Here is a 19,655-nt window from a genome sequence, read left to right on the forward strand (position 1 = left end):
GCACTTTCTCCACGGTCCCTAACCTACAGCTCCACCAAGCGCGAGCTTTCTCTGCGCATCTCACATTGCGACGTCTTTTGCAGACCAGTGCTCCATAGATCGAGCTCAAACAATGAAATTTAAGCTTGTGAAACATTATTAGCTTTGCTCTTTTACCGACAATACTGTTTAGAACATTTTTGGGCACGACGTTTTGCAGTTATTACCATTTAGGGCCGAATGTGCGGCGAATCTCAAAAACAAAACTAACTTAACTCCGGTATTATACCGTACAACGATTATGTTCGAAAAACTGGAATTTCAAAAACACTTTTTTGTATAATTGGCAACTAAAATATAATTATATCTAACATGCTGTGAGATTTGAACAGCACCAGGGTAGCGCCATGTTTGCTCTATTTTAAACTACGGATGCCTCGTTGGTCAAATCGGTCCTGTTTACTAGAGATCCTTTAGATCTTGACTTAGAGCTACAAACAAAATTATATATTTTTTGTATATTATTTATAACTATTGGTTCATAAATATTATTTATTCATAACTATTTGTCAAAAATATATATAGGGGAGAGCAGGGGCAAAAGTACAATTTTTTAGAAAAATGTATTTTTAAAAGAAAATGTTTCAGACAGAGATATATATTTGCTCTGGTCAATAATTCACAAGTGCGGTCTATCAATAGCAGGTGGTATTTTGTACAAATGCAGAACGACTACAGTATAATTTGACTTTGAACATAATTGCAAATTGTTACTTTTGACCCCATCATTTGGGACGAAAGTAACACTCAGGTGGGTCAAAAGTAACACAACAATATAAGCTAGATTGTTTTGTGTTATTCTTGTTTTTATTAAACATCCCTGACTATGACCTTGTTAATATGTAACTGCAAACATATTTTTTTCCTTTATCTTTGCAAAATTTGAATATTTTCTGTGCTAAACGCATTTCGTTGTCATGTAAGGGACCTGTTCTTGTTGGACAGACATTTTAATTGCATTGTATGTCTGTTAAGAGGACACACTTTACGTTTATGCCCTCATAACTGCCGTTTTAGCTGAGTGGAGTGGGGGCTCTGGGCATTAACTGTAACAGCTCCGTGTTGCAAGGACCAATCCGCTTCGTTTTTTTTTCTATAGACTGTACTCACAAAGATATAAAGATCAAGATAAACTTAAAAATTCACCGGAGTTGTCCTTTAATGACAGGGGCCTATTGCAAAAACTAGGATAAGAGATTAAGGCAGGATATCTTGGTGATCTAACCATCTGTATGCAAACTTTAGTACATTTAGTAGTCGTGTAAACGTACCCTGAAGGCATATCACACCAAGAACTATAATGATAATGAAAAATAACTATATTGGTGATCCTTATCCTAGTTTTGTGCAATAGGCCCCTTGCTCCGCTCTTGGGCACAATTTCTTTATTAATATTTTATATTATAGTGAGCTCAGTCACAATCATTTTTGCAGGTTAGGCTACTTTAGAAATAGGCTAGACCAAAAAAAAAAAGGCTAATTCCATGTGTGTTTGTGTTTTCATTGTGTGTGTGTGTGTGTGTGTGTGTGTGTGTGTGTGTGTGTGTGTGTGTGTGTGTGTGTGTGTGTGTGTGTGTGTGTGTGTGTGTGTGTGTGGGAGGGTCGCTTTACTGTGACTCTTATCTGATTTTGAGACATTAACATGCCCAAAAGTAATTTGCATACAAAGGTTTGATTTACACTAAACTGATGGCAGCTTCTGTTAAACTGTATGCCTGTGTCTAATATAGGCTTAGGCTAGCACCATGAAAAGAGTCAATAATCCTCTTATTATAGTAGGCTAATGAAACATCCATTTTCAAGCTAGTGTCTTAAAACTTTAGTAGGCATTTATGTGACAGGGCACTTTCCCCCCTGCTGATAGCCTACTGTTACATCAATACACCTCCATACATACAGACAAAACGCCTAAACAAAGGAGTAGACCCACCCTACAAAAAAATTCGTCATGATTAAACAGTTGTTAAATGGACTAAAATTACATTATAAGTGTTCTAAAACGAACACCAACGTGTTAATATTTTAAACAATACATAGTTACCCGTTTACCCTTCTCAGTAAGGTTACATTATTAGCATTACTTTGAGAACCGGTTATACTTGTACGTACCTGCATTGCGCCGTTATATTTCTGCGCATGCGCAACCTCACCTGGCGGTTTCCTTGTTATAAGGAAAACGGTAGTTGAATTGTGGATAACTGTATGCTGCAAGAGGATCCGCTTAAAAGCATCCACAGGAACTTAGACGAACATAAACCATTCGCTAGTTTTTCTAAAATGCCTCGAGCATTCTTGGTGAAAAAAGTGAACATTGCTACTGTGAAAAGAAGCTGGAGTGAGATTCCGGATTCCGCGCGTGGGGACGTGTACATACCTGGTGAGAGTCTCGTTCATGTTCGTGTGTCACTTTTTAACAATTACGGAATTATTTTGACAAATGCAGTTAAACTAAACAAAAAATTAAAAAATATAGTCTCATTATGCTATTATTAGGCTATATCTGATCATTAACGTATAGGCTATATATATATATATATATATATATATATATATATATATATATATATATATATATATATATATATATATATATATATATATATATTCACAAAGTCATTTAAAAGACATTTAAAGATACGCTGATTTTATATATATATATATATATATATATATATATATATATATAAAAAATCAGCGTATCTTTAAATGTCTTTTAAATGACTTTTTGAATTCTGACTCTCAGAATTATATTTTTATATTATATGTAGGCTAATTGAATATATAGGCCTATGCGAATTAGCCTACTGCTGTATGAAATAATAAGAAAGGAAAAAAAACTTGCTGCATAAAAAAAAAAAACATTGAGTAAGAAGTACCTGACCTCAGTGGCCAGTCAAAACCTGTTGATTGTTCTCTCTGCATTGACTGAAAAATCTCTCTGTTCTGGCTGCTCCCTAGAGTCCCTTTTTCCACCATATGTGCATGAAGTCTCGGAGGGAACCGTTGCAGAATACTCCTGCTTCACAACTGCACAAAAAGACAACAAGTTTCTAAATGTTCAGTCACATGTCCTGTCTGCAAAGCTGCCTTCCTCTGCTGCACAGGGTCAACTTAATCACAATCCAGAATGCTGCATGCGGACCCAAAGATTGCCTTACATGCGCTCAAAGATAAAGGTGAAATCACAGTTCATTTGGTTTAAAACTGCTGCTTTGGCATATGTTGTTAGCGCGCCTTTTTGCTGTAGCAGTGACATCATTATTCTCCCATTTTCAGATAACTACAGGTAATATGCCATCTCTACTGTCAGTCATCCCAGGAAATGCAAGCAAATTAGCAGATATTCTACCTGCCGCATCAGTATCCTGCCAGTTATGTCAGAAGATGTTTACTACAGCCCGTATGCTGAAACGCCATGTGAAGTGCCACAGTGAAACAAAGAAGTACTCTTGTGAGCACTGTGGAAAAGGATTTAATGATACTTTTGATCTGAAAAGGCATGTACGTACCCATACTGGTAAGTTTGTAATAATGTTATGTTTATAATATATGTTTAAATATGCAAGTTTGTATATTTTTATCTCTAACTTTCCTCTCAACTTACAACACACAGGTGTGAGACCCTATAAATGCACTTTGTGTGCTAAAGCCTTCACCCAGCGCTGCTCCTTAGAATCTCATCTAAAGAAGATCCACGCCATCACTCAACAGTATGCCTACAAAGAGCGCAGAGGCAAACTGTATGTGTGTGAGGAGTGTGGCTTGACTGCACAGACACGGGACATTCTGCAGAATCATCTTCAAGCCGAACATCCACAGAGACTAAGAAAAAGCAACTGTAAGGTGGCACATAGTGAGGAAGATAACGTGTCACTGTGCTCACCGGAAACCCCCCATATATAGTGCTGAGTAGAAATAGAAAAAAAAGAAGACTAGTTATAGATAGATGTTCCACTCTGCATGCACTTTTGTCTTTTGTACAGTCAGTAATTCTAGGCAGAACCAAATGTCTTAGAATTATTGTAAATAGGAAAACAATTCTGATGTAATGTATTGAATTAAAAAAAAACACTGAAGCTGTAAATACTTTACCAAAAATTAAATTCTGCTGTGTTGTAAGAGAGACGGACCTTTTTGTTTTCTTGAATATCTTTTGAAATAGAAATACACTTATACTTTTGAAAAAGAGTAGTCTAGCCTATATTATGGAAATAATATACTTAAAATAATATACTTAAGTACAAAATAAATGCAATGTTTTTGGACACTTAATTGCATGTTAAATAAAAATATATTTTAATTTAAAACTATTGAATGCAATTAGTTGAGCTAAACCGTTTTTTTGTCATACTTAGGAATACATCTTTATATGTAGCTAATTTCATAATTATGTCTTTGAAATATGGTTAAAGACTGCTGCTGAACGTACTGAGAAGCATTTATCATAAATTAAAATATTTCTATGTAATTTCTGTCGAAACGTACACATTTGTAATGATGAAGTTGCAATTTATTTCATTTAAATTATACTAACTTTATGTAGCCATATTGAATAGCCATAGGCCTAAAATGATAATCCAAGACTTTACATATTGCTTTAGTCAAAACATCAAAAGAAATGCAATTCTTTATCTGAAGCATGACAAAATATATAATTTAATATTATAAAGTGTGTAAATGTTGCATGTGTAAGTGGCCATTTATTTATTTCATTTATATTATATTATTTGCAAGTAGGCTATAGTTTTAAAAAGATGTCCTATATAGGCTACTTTTACGGTTTAAAACACTCCAAGTGCACAAATTACAACCAAGGGCACTTCTTTTTCTTAAGGATTATCCAAGTATTTTAAAAAAAATTTCCCGTTAACATCGCAAATTTAAACTTGTAGCAACATTAAACGACTATTGACTATTTGACTAATAAATAACGAATAAAAAACGAACAGGACCTAAACCGAACCTCGCATGTGCACGCGCTGTCAGCGGGTTGGTACGAACTGCCCAATTATTAGGATTTGAAGGCGCGTTTAAGGATGACGTCAGAGCGAAGTCCGCAAGGAGACCGTTCAGGTGAAAGGAGGTTGAGGTGGAAAATACGAGATGCTCGGGAAAGAGTGAGGATTCTGTCATTTCAACATCTCGGATCATTAAACCGTAGAGAATATAATAAAAGATTAATCTCGCCGCCACTGATTACGACACCGTGATCGACAGTCTTCGACAAAAACAACTGTGCAGCGCGAGCCGCGAATATGATGCACGCGCTGTTATCTTACCATCGCTCTGCCTCAGTGTCGAGCTTGCGATGCTTTTGTGACACAATTGCAAAGGGGAAGTCAAGCGCAACAGTTACCCGTTATTCTTGATCCTTGGACGGACTAGAATTCAAAAGAGAACCGCTGGTGTGATTAGGTGATGTGTTAACCTTTATTGGACACGGAAAGGAAAGGACGCATCTTTGGGGGATGCTCTTGTGTCGTGAATATCGCCACCATAGAAACGTGGTGGTACTCGCCGCTCATGGGGTGAAATAGGTTACGGAGAGGTCCTGACGGTGGACCGCATCCTGGACTGTGTGTGCCGTGTAAATACATGTTAGTGAAAAATGCAAGGGGTGACGGTGACGGGAGAAGCGCCCACATTGAATGGGGGCGGAAGGGAGGAGGTAAGGAGTGAAAATGTTGGTAAATAAAACCATGCGTTTCTTCTCGTTGAAGTGCAATTGTCCGGAACATGAACATGTAGAAGGCTAAATATGATTTTGTAGCATTAATGTGTATTTCATTGGTACACTGTCCTTCAGTTGCACGCATTATGAAATGTATTTTTGTACATGACTAATCATAATACAACCAAAAAAAAGTGAGACAAATGTATTGTTTTTATATCGTGCAGCAATGTGCAAGAATGGAAAGAAATGAATCAAAGACTGGTTTTATTTATAGTGAAAGTGAATGATAGCTATCCGTGTTACTGATGCCAGTGCTCAAATATTTTATTAGGCTATTAACAGACTAAACACTAAATACGTGACAGAATGTAATAAAACTGGCTCATAGATTCCTTAAAATAACTTTAACTGTGCATACAATACAAAGATTAACAATAGATATAGGCTAAACAATAGAAATCCAAATAAATACCAAGACTGTAGCAAATACCAAGTAGCCTAGGGGCTGCATTTGTGATGATGTCACTGCACAGGTGAGGAGCCACTCCACTATCAATAACAATTTTGTTTGTTTAATGCTAAGATTAGTGTTTTTAAGCAAAAGCTTTTTACTTCATATTTAACTATTTTATTAACTGCATCGTCTTACATGCAGTTGCGAAATGGAGAAAATTGGTGCAGTAAATGTTCTTTTGAAGTATTCCCATAGCTAAAACCATACTGCATATGATCATCTGCATGGATACTTATTTGCTCAGTGCCTCAAAAAAATGTGTTGTGTCAGTTACTTTAGCTACTGGACGTTTGGCTGTATTTAATCTGGATTGGAATTGCTAGTTTACTGAGGGAACAGGCCTATCTATTTGCAGTGTCTCTATCGGAATGATGAAAGCTAGTGGATGAGAATGCAGTTATTTCCCTGTCTCTCTATTTTGCCAGTTCTGGGATAGACTGAATGATATCATGCATCTAATACGGGGGTGATTGGCCAAATGAGTTCCTATATCTTTCTGTAAGTAGAATTTTCTCTAAAAATGCTGGGTTGTTTCAACCCATGTTTGGGTTAAATATGGGCAAACCCAACAGCCCAGCATTTTTTAGAGTGTGATTAAAATGACACTTTCAGAGAAAGCGCATTGTCTCAGCATATTCAATTGGATACGGATATATTAATTAAGGAGGAAATTAGGAATAGGAATAGTTTAACAAAAAAGTAAACATTTTTACCTTAAATATTATTTGCATTACACGTGTACTCTTAGAAGGAAAGTTTCTGTATTGCCTTAAAGGGTTCTGTCAGGTGCTTTCTAAATAGAACCGTTTAGGGGTTTCCATCATGGGATCATTAATTAAACTGCTTGTTAACATGCTTGATCACTAGAAAAAATGGAAAACTAGTTAAACATGAAAGTATTAAGTATTAATGTATTCATGTGAGATTTCTATTTTTGGCACAAATGCTTTTTAAAGTTGTATCTAGAACCCATTGAATCTTTTTTTTCTAAGAGTGTAGACATTCTTTGCTCTCAGATTTTCTCTTGAACTTTTTTTTTCTGACTTGCTCTGCTTTTTCACTCTGACTTTTCCCACCTGACTCACAGCATTTATCTTAGATAACCGGAGGTCAGGTCTCTGGGGGGTTATACTTCCAGTGTGTAGTTCATTAAAGAAAATCCAATAATTAACACACACACTTTTCTGCCAGCACATACAGTGCCTTGAATTATTTTAAACATGTGACATGACAATACAAGCCTTCCCTCAATCCTTTCTCTCACTCACACCCTCAGTTGCTGAGTATACCCCCATATACTGTTACAGACCGATCGATAGACTGAGAGACAGAATGGGGGATGGGAAGTTTTTGTAATCATTATTGAGTTTTCATAATGTTTGTGCTACATTGTCACTTACAAACGTATCAGTACTTTTAGCTGCAGCTATTTCTGTTTAGTGAGCTCTTCTCAGTTTACAATGTCTGACTGTTCTCTGCTTCGTACAGAACAGCATATATGCCAATGAGTCTGGATGCTTTGTGGATAAACACATCTCTTTGAAAGTAATGAGTGCTCGCCTGGTCTGATAGAAATAGATGTATGCTGAGAAGGCAACCAAGACTTTAAAAGGCCACTCAGACCATCCTGCTTTAATTTATGAGCGTATCCTTTTCTCCTCTGCTCTTTACCATCATTAGCTTATCCACACGCCTCGAACAACTAGTTTCTGTTGTGTATTAGTTATCTGCTGATTAGTGTTCTCTGCTGTCTAACGTTTGATGCCACTCTCAATATCATTTGTTCAAACTGAATATTTTATGTGTCCAATGTCCTTCATCTCAAAATGTTCCACTCATAATTATTAGAAAGGGTATCCATTACCAAATGATGAGGTCATTTCAATAATAAATCTATTTAAAACAATTCTTGCATAAAGTGTATTTACACAAACTTAGATGATTTTACAGTAATTTTAGAGGTAGCATGAAGGCAGTCTTTAACTACATATTTAACAACAATAGGCTATTAAACAAGCAATATAATAAGCTATGTGCTCAGAAGTTTACACACAACGCAAAGAATCTGTAAAAATATATATTTTTCATAAAATAAGAGGGATCCTACAAAATGCATGTTAATTTTGGTGAATATGGTGTTGTACACCATAAAATAAATAAATAGCTGAATTAAAAAGTTGATGTATCTTGGTGTCATTACCTGGATGATACATGGCTGTATTTGTTTGTTTGTTTATTTATTTATTTATTTATTTGTGATGGTTGTTTCATGAGTCCCTTGTTTGTCCTGGGCATAGTCAAAGCCAAATGTTCTTCAGAATAATCCTTCAGGTCCTTCAAAATCTTCAATTTTCCAGTATTTTGTGCATATTTGAACCCTTTCCTGCAATGACTGTATAATTTTGAGATCCATCTTTTAACACTTTCCATCTTTTCCATATTTCAGAGCAACTGAGGGATTTAAACACGACTAGGGGGTTTGGGGGAGGGGGGGAGGGGAGGGGGGATTTGATTTGAAGATCAAGGCAAATTATACATCATTTTTCTTCTGGGAAGTCTTCTGTTGCTTCCGAAGGGCAGTACTGAATAATAATTTAAAAAAAGATATTTAAACAAAATAAGAAAATCTTCACCCTGTTCAAAAGGTTTCACCCCCAGCTCTTAATGCATTGCGTTTCATCTGGAATATCTGTGAATGTTTGAACCTTTTGTAATAATTGTGTTTGAGTCTCTCAGTTTTCTTCAGTGTGGAAAAATGCATTTCAAAATCACACAGTCACTGCTGGAAAGGCTTCAAATGTGCAAAAGATGCTGGAAAACTGAAGAATATGCAGGACAGGACAGTTTGGGTCAGGGCAAACAAGGGACTCAACAACCATCACAAAACAAAAACAAAAAACAGCCATACAGCCAGGTAACAACACACTGTATTAAGGATCAAGAGAACATAAACTTTTGAACAGGGTAATTTTCATAAATTCAGAAATTAGTTCTTGTGGACTATATGTAAACATATAGTGTACAATATTACATAATAAACATATTATGTAAAATATCTTCTTCAGAAAAGTTCTATATATATATATATATATATATATATATATATATATATATATATATATATATATATATATATATATATATATATATATAATATATATTCGCACACACGGTATAGGCTAAACTTTTGGACACATTACTATTTGTAATGTTTTTGAAAGAAGTTTCTTCAGCTCATCAAGCCTGCATTTATTTGATAAAAAATACAGATTTTTTAAAAATATTGTGATACATTATTACATTTTAAAGTATTTGGGTTTTCAATTTATTATGCTTTAAATTATCATTTATTTCTGTGATGCAAAGCTGAATTTTCAGGATCATTCCTCCAGTCTTCAGTGTCACATGTGACATCCAGTCTATCACATGATCCTTCAGAAATCATTCTAATATTCTGATTTATTATGAGTGTTGGAAACAGTTCTGCTGCCTAATATATTTGATGAATAAAAGGTTCAAAAGAACTGTATTCTCCTTTACTATCAACTTTTTTTTTAATCAATTTAACACATTCTTGCTGAATAGAATTATTGATTTATTTTAAAAAAAGAAAGAAAAAAAGACTGACCCCAAATTACTGACTGTGTATATTGTTGTTACAAAAGATTTCTATTTTTAAAACATTTGCTTCTTTTTTTTCTTCTTTTTTTTTCTTCTTTTTATTCATCAAAGTATTATAAAAAAGCATCACCAAAAATATTAAGCAACAGAACTGTTTTCAACTTTGAAAATGATTCATCATATTAGAATGATTTCTGAAGGATCATGTGACACTTAAGACTGGAGTAAACGATCCTGAAAATTCAGCTTTGCATCACAGAAATAAAAGATCATTAAAGTTTGAGGCACAGTTTGTGTGCAAATGAACTCAGAACACCTCCTCATCTCAGGTTTGGTATCCTGGTGCGCTTCCAGGTCTTTCACGTTAACAATTTTTCATGCAAACCGTGCCCGGTTCTGAACTAAACTGCCAGTGTAAAAACAGCCTTTAATGCTATTTTTAAAATGAGAGAAATCACTGCTTATTCTGAATTTTTACAGAATGCAGTTTCACTTTTTTCCGTCTGCAGCAGAAAATGAGCGAGAGAATAGCCTAAAACAGTTAAAGCTGCAGTCTGTAACTTTTTTGGGTTAAAAATTATCCAAAATATATTTTTGAGCAAGTACATTACCAGTCACTGTTCAAAACTATCTGCTTACCATAGCTCGATTTACAACGTAAAGCTTGTAATAATAATGTTTTTAATTCCAGTAGTTGCAATAGTACATACATGCACACACACACACACACACACACACACACACACACACACACACATAAAATATTTCTAAAATAATAGGTTTAAAACAAATTTAAATGCAAAAAAAGTCTTAAACAAAAACTTGTGAGTCTTAAAGGGTTACTTCAGTGCTGAAAAGATGAATCTGTATTTAAACTGGGTCATTATTGTAGTAGAAATGTGAAATTATTTTTGAATTTGGTGCCTTCTAGACTGAGAAAAGACAGAAAATGTATTTTTGTCGAGCCCGATCTCACGAAAATGCGTATAAATAGTACGAGTTTGCAATCTCGTGGAATGTATACGCCAAAATGAGTTTTGACGTGCGTATGGTACACGGTTTTTCGCATGCATATGATACGCACTTTATGGCATATTAGGGCTGGGCGATATGGAGCAAAAAATATATCTTGATATATTTTGCTATATCTTGATATACGATATATATCTCGATATCTTTACAGGAAAAATAACCCCCTAAAAACTATAGCAAAAACAAATATGCCAAATACCACAAATTCTTTTTTTTTTTTTATTGAAGTGCAAAGAGGTAGTCAGTTCATGTAGGAACAAAGTGCTTTTGCAACATTAAAAAAAACTCCCTGATTACATAAATAATAATAATTTAACTGTAAAAGAAAATAAATAATATTTCCTTCTTTTCATTTATTTCATGCTTTCAAAAGATGAATCAAAGACTCCCTTTTTTACACCTAAAGTAAACAGTAAGCATTTTGCAGAAAGATGGGGGCATGACTGAGATATAAATAACCTGATTTTGTAATAACACCATTTCCTGTTAAATTTGTATCAAAATTCAAACAGTGATGTTTGTCATGAGTTTGACAAAATTCAAACTCATCATGCGGATCATGTAACATGAGCTGAATTTCACTTCTTTTCCAGTTTCAGAACGAAATATGAATGTCAGAAGGTAGGCTATATGATACAGTACTACAGAAGAGCACTGTGTGTCTCAGGACACCTGGGATGTCGCGTTTTTCCCTCTTGGTTAAAACATGAATAGACCTATTCATCATAATCCCATGATAAAGCTGACAAAATAATAATAGTAATGATATTGCAATACTTTATAAATGTTTTCAAATTATATGCGATCATTTTGACATTTTAACCGAAAACCATGCGATCAGTTCATAAACTGATCAACAAATCACCTGACTGTGGGTGAAACTTGCGCTTTGAACTATGATGAACATTAATATTTCTTTATGAATTCTAGCAAGCAGTTGTGTTAGAAGGAAAACATGGTCTTTAAACTGAATCCTGAACAACGCGCGCGCTTGTCAACATGATAACTAATCCTCACCTGGTTGCAGACGCCGCTGTGTTCAATGAGACAACACGCGAGGGGATGGGGAACAAAAGCAAGAGGCGGGAGGCGTGCGAGCGGGGGCGAGCACAGCACAGGGAAGGCAAACAAGCAAAGTGGCGGAATCAGAATTAAATATAAACAATATATCGATATATACGATATGTCCAAATCCATATCGAGTTGAAAAAATATCTCTATATATTTTAAATATCGATATATTGCCCACCCCGAACCCCCCACCCCAAACCTACCCAAGAGCGTGTAATATGCACGCCATAAAGTGTGTATCATATGCACGCAAAAAACTGCGTAGCATTTGCACGCCAAAACTCATTTTGGCGTATACATTCCACGAGATTTCACAATTGTATTTATACGCATGACCATGAGATTGTGTTGTTTTGTCTCATGGGGATGAAAGACTACAATTCCCAGAATGCTTCGCTGCCCTCTGAGGCCATTCCCAATGCCACCACTACTGGATTACTGTGACTGAGTTTGAGAACAGACACTACAATTAAATACTGAATGTGTCTGTTTAATATAATGATCGAGTCGCTGCTTGAGACTCACAGCACTAATTGCAGGTGTCAGATTATATTTAACATCATAAATGAGCTGATGAGCTCGTGATGAGAGCTGAGGTAATCGCAACCACATACATTCACAACGCGAGTTCAGTCTAGCGCGTTTTCAGTTCATGCCTTTGGAAGCTTAACTTTCATAGAAATTAATTTAAGAAGTTAAAAGACTTACATTGCTTAGCATCCGTTTAAATGAATGCCTGCAGCTGCAAGCTTTGCTGTGAGTGTGATCTCCCATCACCCATGCACAGGTTGAAAACGTGGAAATAGCTCCATCTGCCGGCTGTGGTCTTTAGCCTCTGGCCAAAAATTCCAAAGATGATGCAAATATCGTCAATTTGCGTCACGGGAGGAATTTTTCAGAAATAAAATGCATAAATCTCTTGTCTCAGGGGGATATGAGGGGGGAAGCACAATCATTTGATTATACTCCAGGGTTTCTACTGATACAAAGCCATATGCTAATCGCTGAAGTAACCCTATAAGCCCATATCATGGCATTTCTGCAGAAATATTTGAAAAGATTAATGTTTTTATCCCTGAAAGCGAAATGTTTTATTAATTAATAATAATTTAATATTAAGACAAATAATATCTGTTGACAAATGCAAAAAAGCTTTAATGATAAAAAGTGAAAGACAAACAGATACAGAGCGTTCCTGTAGCTCAACCAGTAGAGCGTGGGGTTTGCAACACCAAGGTCATGGGTTCGATTCCCAGGGAAAGAAAGAATTGACAAAAAATGTGTACCTTAAAAATGCTATTTAAGTCGCTTTGGATGCCAAATGCGTAAATGTAAATGTAGATTCAATATCCGTTCACCACTACATGTATCATGACAGAAATATCACACACAACTTAATATATTCTCCTTTATGCTTCTGTTCACATCTCACTGGCTTAAATGCGTGTTTCTCTTGTTCAAGGATATGAATTAATAAATAACTTTATTTTAAAGTATTGTTGTCAAAAACTGTCGACGTAGATCATATTAAAATCCATATGAAAACAACGTGTATGGGTAGCGCCGCTCACTTTCCGGTTCTGTGGATGTTTTCTGAAACTGGTGGGCTGCGGGGCTACAGCTGGATATGTTTCAGTGGTACTGGTGGATTTCTGCAGGAAATTCAGGCATATCTTTTTCATCTCCTTTTTATACAGCTGCAGTCTGTAATTTTTCCTCTTTGTCACCATCTCTGTTTTCGAAATCTGCAATTGCAATTATTCATGGAATTATAAAATTTACATGAGTTGTGCCCAGAGTTTCCATTTCTATATAGTCTAATTCCTATTCGTCTTATACCAACAAATGAATGTGGAGTGGAGATGAATTGCGCCCTCTCATAGCTAACACAAAATAATTGATATTTACCATAATGCACATAGCAAAACAAGAAAGGCACAACTAAGAAAAGTTAATGTGGATAACCTGTTATTAACTTCATTGATTTACATCTTATAGTTGTAAGCTGCATGTTAGTAAGAAGAGCAGACTCAGTTACTCTTACAGGAATCAGACTACACTGTTGGTGCTGTATGCTTTTGATTCACTAAAAAGAACTACCAGTCATTTGTTTGAGAATCCAGTGGTTGTGCTAGCCTATGAGTTTTCGATTGACCAAAATTAACTGACATTAGCTAATCATGCTAATGGACTGGTTCTCGTGAGAAAATGTAAATTAATTGGATTAGTCGTATAGAAAAGATTTTTAGAGAAAAAAAGCAACATGAAGGCCCACTCCTAAACCTAACTTTCAGGTGGTAAAGCAGATCATATGAAAACTTATGACTGAGATCATACAAATTTAAACAGATTAAACCCCAAAACACAAGCAAGTAAACTGAACGAAAACAAATAGTAACTTGCTTTTCCTCTCTTATCCCCTATCCGAAGAGGGCAAATAATCATTTACTCATACATGTGTTTTTACAGTGAAACCATAGACTGTAAAAAAAAAACCACACACATTTGGGCTTGGTTTTATGATTCTGCCCATAACTGATGCTACTCATGTAAAAAGAAAAAGAAAAAAAGAATTGCACATGATCATATGACTTAAGACATTCTTGGGGCATCTAAATAATTTAACATATTAAAGTGGCTCTGAAATAGCAGACTAACTTTATCAACTATTTATACATCACTGCCATTTTGTTCAATGCAAGATCCCCAATCACAGCCTCCGGAACTGATTCTCGCTGAATATCATTCACATCTCCTAGGACACATTTGCTTGTGGTACCAACAGGATTCAACACTCGCTTCTCACCCTCCCACAACTGCACCTCTCTGTATCTACTGAATAAATGAAATACAGACAGACAAACCAAGATAAAACACACGGATGAACTGTAAATACATGGGAATATTACCTAAAAATAATATGATATATTATCATGGTCATCATTATAAAATCCATGTGTAGATATTAGCTTGTGCACTTGGTAAGTCACATTGAAGGTCCTAATGGATTCTATCTCTCTCATCCCAGCTCTCTCTTGTCCTTGTAAAAGGAACAATTAAACTCCTGCCAAGAGGAGCACAGCCTCCACGCCACGCTTGGGCTACAGCCTGCTTTTAGTGCTGCAGTTTCTCACAGCAAGGGCAATGCTCGTACTATTAGCTGATTCATGTGTGCAAGTGTGTGAGAGAGTGGTGTTGTTAGGGAAAAGACAGCAGGAAAGAAGGACAAAGAGGGGACGAAAAAATTAAATATTGCAGACAGTCATAATTCTTTGTTTGTATTTTTGTGCAATAACTTTGTTCATGTTTCAGAGGAACTGTATGGCTTGCTTTTTTCTTTTCTACCTCCTACTACTTTGGAATCAGTTCATCTTTGCCCATATGGCCACAATACCTCAAGCCACCACTGTGCTCAGACTAGGCAGCAGAGATCCATATGCATTTAGTCGAGATGATGCACTCAGTGATGTCTAAAAGCTTCTAGACTTCCCCTCCACAGTCATACAGAGCGTTTTAAAAGGAGACATGGTTTGGGTTACGAGCAGCCAGGAAATGTATTCAGCCCTCAGGAGAATGATCTATTACGGAGTTCTCTCTGCTGCATGTCAGAGTGGATATAGCAGGCTGTGCTTCATGTTGTAACACAAATGAAAAATACTAGTTCCCTAAAATCATCATAACAGATTTAAACTAGAGCCAGGAGGCCTTAAAGTCCTAGTGCATCCATAAAAAAATGGGTTGAAGATAAGTGTCAAAAATGCATTAAGTAAGTTAAAAGAAGTAAACAATATTACCATCCTTCTTTCTTTAGAATGCTCTGAAATCATGAGATTAATATTGATTATTTTATTATTTTGACAGCCCTAAGTTTTTTCAAAATAAGAAATTAAAGCAAAACGGCCTATATTGCATTTTTGCGGCAAAAAGCAGCTTCTCTTTCCTTTCTTGCAACATTCATATCGTTCTGTGGAGTTTTTCCTCACAACTCTAGCCTAAAACAAAGCTCATTTATTGTGGAAAGTGGCAAGAAACATTTGAATCGAAAATGTTCTCATTTGCATTTAACATAACATCTAAAATGAACTAATTTGAACATTTTTCTTTTTATCTTTCCCAATCCCTCCTGTACCCTTCCAACCCCTCCCCCTCCCCCCACCACCACCACCAACCATGCTCCCCTCTGCTTTATTCTGTCATCAATTCACTCCTATTCTGTCCAACACCTTCCATCTCTTATTGAACTCTGTCCATTCAACTTCCTATCCATCTGCACAACCCTCTGTCTCCTGGACTTCCTTTAATTTCCTCCACATCCGGCCTCCCCCTTCCTACCTATAGCAGCGTCCCCTCAAGCAGTCCCTGAGTGGCTCGCTTTGCCGAGAATCCCACTGGAAGTGCCTGCTGCTCACCTTGCTCATGTACGGATGCTTTGGCACGCTAGGCTGGTGCTCCCTGTACCGCATCACCGTAATGGCTTCTGATGACCAAGGCCACGCCTACTTCTACGGAGACCGAGCCCGACTCTATCACGACAGCCCATGTTCCAATGGCTACATCTATATACCCGTAGCTTTTCTGGCCATGCTGTATGTTGTCTACTTGGTGGAGTGCTGGCACTGCTACTCTAAAACAGCTAATCTTGCTAAAGTGGAAATAAGTGAGGTGTATGACAGGATACAGCGGTTGCAACAAGCCACACCCTGCATCTGGTGGAAGGCCATCAGCTACCATTACGTACGGCGTACAAGACAGGTTACACGCTACAGAAATGGAGATGCCTACACAACTACGCAGGTGTATCATGAACGGGTCAACACGCATGCAGCGAGCTCCGAGTTTGATTACTCGCGTCTAGGGGTCAAAGACGTTTCAAAGGAGCTGCAGGGCCTTTTGGAGCATCCCGTCACCCGCTTGCGCTTCACAAAGTGCTTCAGCTTCGCCAGCGCCCGTGCCGAGACCGCCTACCTCACACAGCGAGCGCGCTTCTTCGGGGACAACGAGGGTCTGGACGACTACATGGAAGCACGGGAGGGTATGCACCTTAAAAACGTCGATTTTCGGGAACACATGCTGGCATTCCCCAACCCATCGCGACCCCCTTGGTACACCCGACGCTGGGTGTACTGGCTGGCCTCGACTTTCCTGCTATCGTGGCCTCTTCGTGTGATTGCGGAGTATCGCACGGCATACGTCCACTACCACGTTGAGAAACTTTTTGGCGAGAACGAGGATGCAAATGACAATGATAATACTGAGACGGGGAACTACTGTACAGGTTTCGAGCATGGCACTGGAGGTCCCACTCTACGCATCATATCACGGGTCAACACGGTGGATATGACAGAACTGGAATGGCACATTCGCTGTAACCAGCAAATGGTGCCTAGCTACTCTGAGGCCTTGCTTATGGATTTGGATGTGAATACAAACACTCCGTTATCAGTCGCGATGGCAGCGCGTATGCGACGCAATTCCAGCTACTTCCTTCAGAGCTGCCCCAGGTGTCGGCGCTCAACAAGCAGCTCCTCGCTCCCTTCCTGGGTTAGAGGGAACGTGGCTGCGGGGACAAGCTCATTCCCCATTAGGCCCGGTGGCAGGCTGTCCCTTAGTCGCAGTGGTTTCTCTCTCGGCCGGTTGCAGAACGCAAGAAGCCGCCACCCCTGCCTGTTTCACTCAAGAAGCCTCGGAGGTGGGATGAGCGGCCGGCTGGAAGAGGGCGGTGGGGGTTTCCTTGGTCTTGGGTTTAGAGTTCCAGATGAGGAGAGGAGGGGTGTATTAGAGAGTGAAGGGCTAGAAGACGATGACATAGAGGAGACAGGCCAGGAACCAGTGGAGGAAAGGGAGAATGGAGAAACCAGGGAGGATGACAGAGACAGGCCACCAACCTACCAAGATGCTCTGTATTTTCCGGTGTTAATCATTCACGGAGAAGAGAGCTGTCATGGGGGGCATGGCATTGACACGGGTTAAAAGAACCGATTATGTAAAGAATGTATGATGTGACTTTTGAGATGTAGAGGCAGATTGACATCTGAGATGCAGATAAGAGACAGGGAGATCCAGGTGTCGAGGAAGACCAGGATAGAAAAGTTGAAACCGAAGAGAGATTTGTGTCTCTGTGTAACACTGAAAACAACTCAAAATTTGTTCATGAATGTGTAGATTGTAGGGATCGGAATTAAAATAATACACATTGGTCTCATATCAGTGTCGAACGATACAGAGTGACCCTAAATATATATATATATAGCACATACCTAGTAGAAAATACTGATTGGCATGGAACATCAGTGTCCTATATTGATCTTAATGTCCTATTATTGAAATCTCTGGCATACCATGTCCATAATAAACTAGATCAGTGTGTCCTCCTATTGACTATAGGAGTAATGTACTTTACATGAAAAGCTGGGCATCTGCAACCTGCATTTAACATTTACGAAGCAGTTTTTGCGACTCCGCGTTAATGTGAAAAAGCCCATGCTGGTGTAGTGTTGTAAATCCATTCGTCAACAACATACGAGTATTTTAAGGAAAAGGAGTCCGAGATGTGAACTGCATTTACTGAAGTTTTTAAATAGACATTAGAAAGAAAGAAGAATCAAAATTCAGATGGGCAACTAAGGTAGATCTGACGGAAACAACCAAATGGTTCTCAGGGGGAAAAGTAAAAAAAGAACATAAAAATAATAATAGACCTAATAAAAAGGGATGGTAAAAGATCAATGAGTGAATGTAGGCTGGTGAATTGTAATCCCTCACTGTTTGACACTGTGCTTTAATCCACTGTCCTGGCTAATGACTTCTTTTAATCTCGTTCTTTTTAATTGCCTGGTAGAAGCACGGTGCTTATCTCTGCCTTAGAGGTTTCTTATGTCAGCCTCATGTCTACTGCAGCCGACTGACAGTAGAACTGTTTAACAGCAATTCAATGTATTTCTCTTTATTACCTTGCTTAAACCCATTAGCTTTTCTATCACGATGGGGACCTTCCATTGACTTTTTTTGGTTTTATACTAAGCTAATGATATTTTCTATTCCTTACCCTTAAAAGTAACCCTCAAAAAATTCTCATTAACACATTATTTAGTATGTTTATAAAATCCATTCTCCTCGATTTCAGGTTTGTTGGTATATCTATCCAATTCTCATTCCTTCCTCCATAGACTGTTAGAATGTTTAAAATATTGGATAAGCTTGTTTCAGTTTACTACAACTATTGGTAATAGATCAAATAGACAACAGAAGATACAAACCACCCCATGTAGTCACATTGTCGATATGCACATAGAAGAGCAAACAAGCATAAAAATATATGTGTAGGTCAGCACAAGCACAAAATGTCACCTACTTTACAAACAGTGCAGGGATTGAGTTAAAATAAGCTGTCCTTGGAAACACTGAAGGAACGAATGTATAAACAGCCTTGCACACAGAGAGGAGATTATTACAAAAAAGGTAAAGTCCAAAGCACACACCAAGAGCATCCCTGTATTGTTTGTAGAATTTCTACTAATCAAATTATTTGCTAATACTTCAACAAGCACTAGCATATCTTTCAGCAATGATGAAATGATTACAGTGGCCATGACCATGATGCTCTTATTAATAAAGTCAAACCATTAACAATGTGTTTACTGACTGCTTTATTATCATTATTATATGATATATTGTTACTAAATTTATTGCAGTTATTAAAGTAAC

General features: G+C 37.3%; 2 protein-coding genes across 2 annotated transcripts; both read left to right on the plus strand.

Moving 5' to 3' along the window:
* The first annotated feature begins 2,195 nt into the window (after window positions 1–2,195).
* Window positions 2,196–4,158, plus strand: ovol1b (ovo-like zinc finger 1b). The gene is made up of 4 exons (XM_067423992.1): window positions 2,196–2,416; window positions 2,998–3,215; window positions 3,316–3,556; window positions 3,653–4,158. The coding sequence occupies exons 1-4, from the start codon at window positions 2,242–2,244 to the stop codon at window positions 3,940–3,942; spliced, it is 924 nt and encodes a 307-aa protein (XP_067280093.1). The 5' UTR covers window positions 2,196–2,241; the 3' UTR covers window positions 3,943–4,158.
* Window positions 4,159–5,060: 902 nt separating this feature from the next.
* LOC137046387 (transmembrane protein 151A) lies at window positions 5,061–19,580 on the plus strand. Its single transcript, XM_067423580.1, has 2 exons — window positions 5,061–5,707; window positions 16,290–19,580. The coding sequence occupies exons 1-2, from the start codon at window positions 5,648–5,650 to the stop codon at window positions 17,919–17,921; spliced, it is 1,692 nt and encodes a 563-aa protein (XP_067279681.1). The 5' UTR covers window positions 5,061–5,647; the 3' UTR covers window positions 17,922–19,580.
* The last annotated feature ends 75 nt before the right edge of the window (window positions 19,581–19,655 follow it).

Source organism: Pseudorasbora parva, chromosome 18, assembly GCF_024679245.1.
Source record: "Pseudorasbora parva isolate DD20220531a chromosome 18, ASM2467924v1, whole genome shotgun sequence".
Taxonomy (NCBI): Eukaryota; Metazoa; Chordata; class Actinopteri; order Cypriniformes; family Gobionidae; genus Pseudorasbora; species Pseudorasbora parva.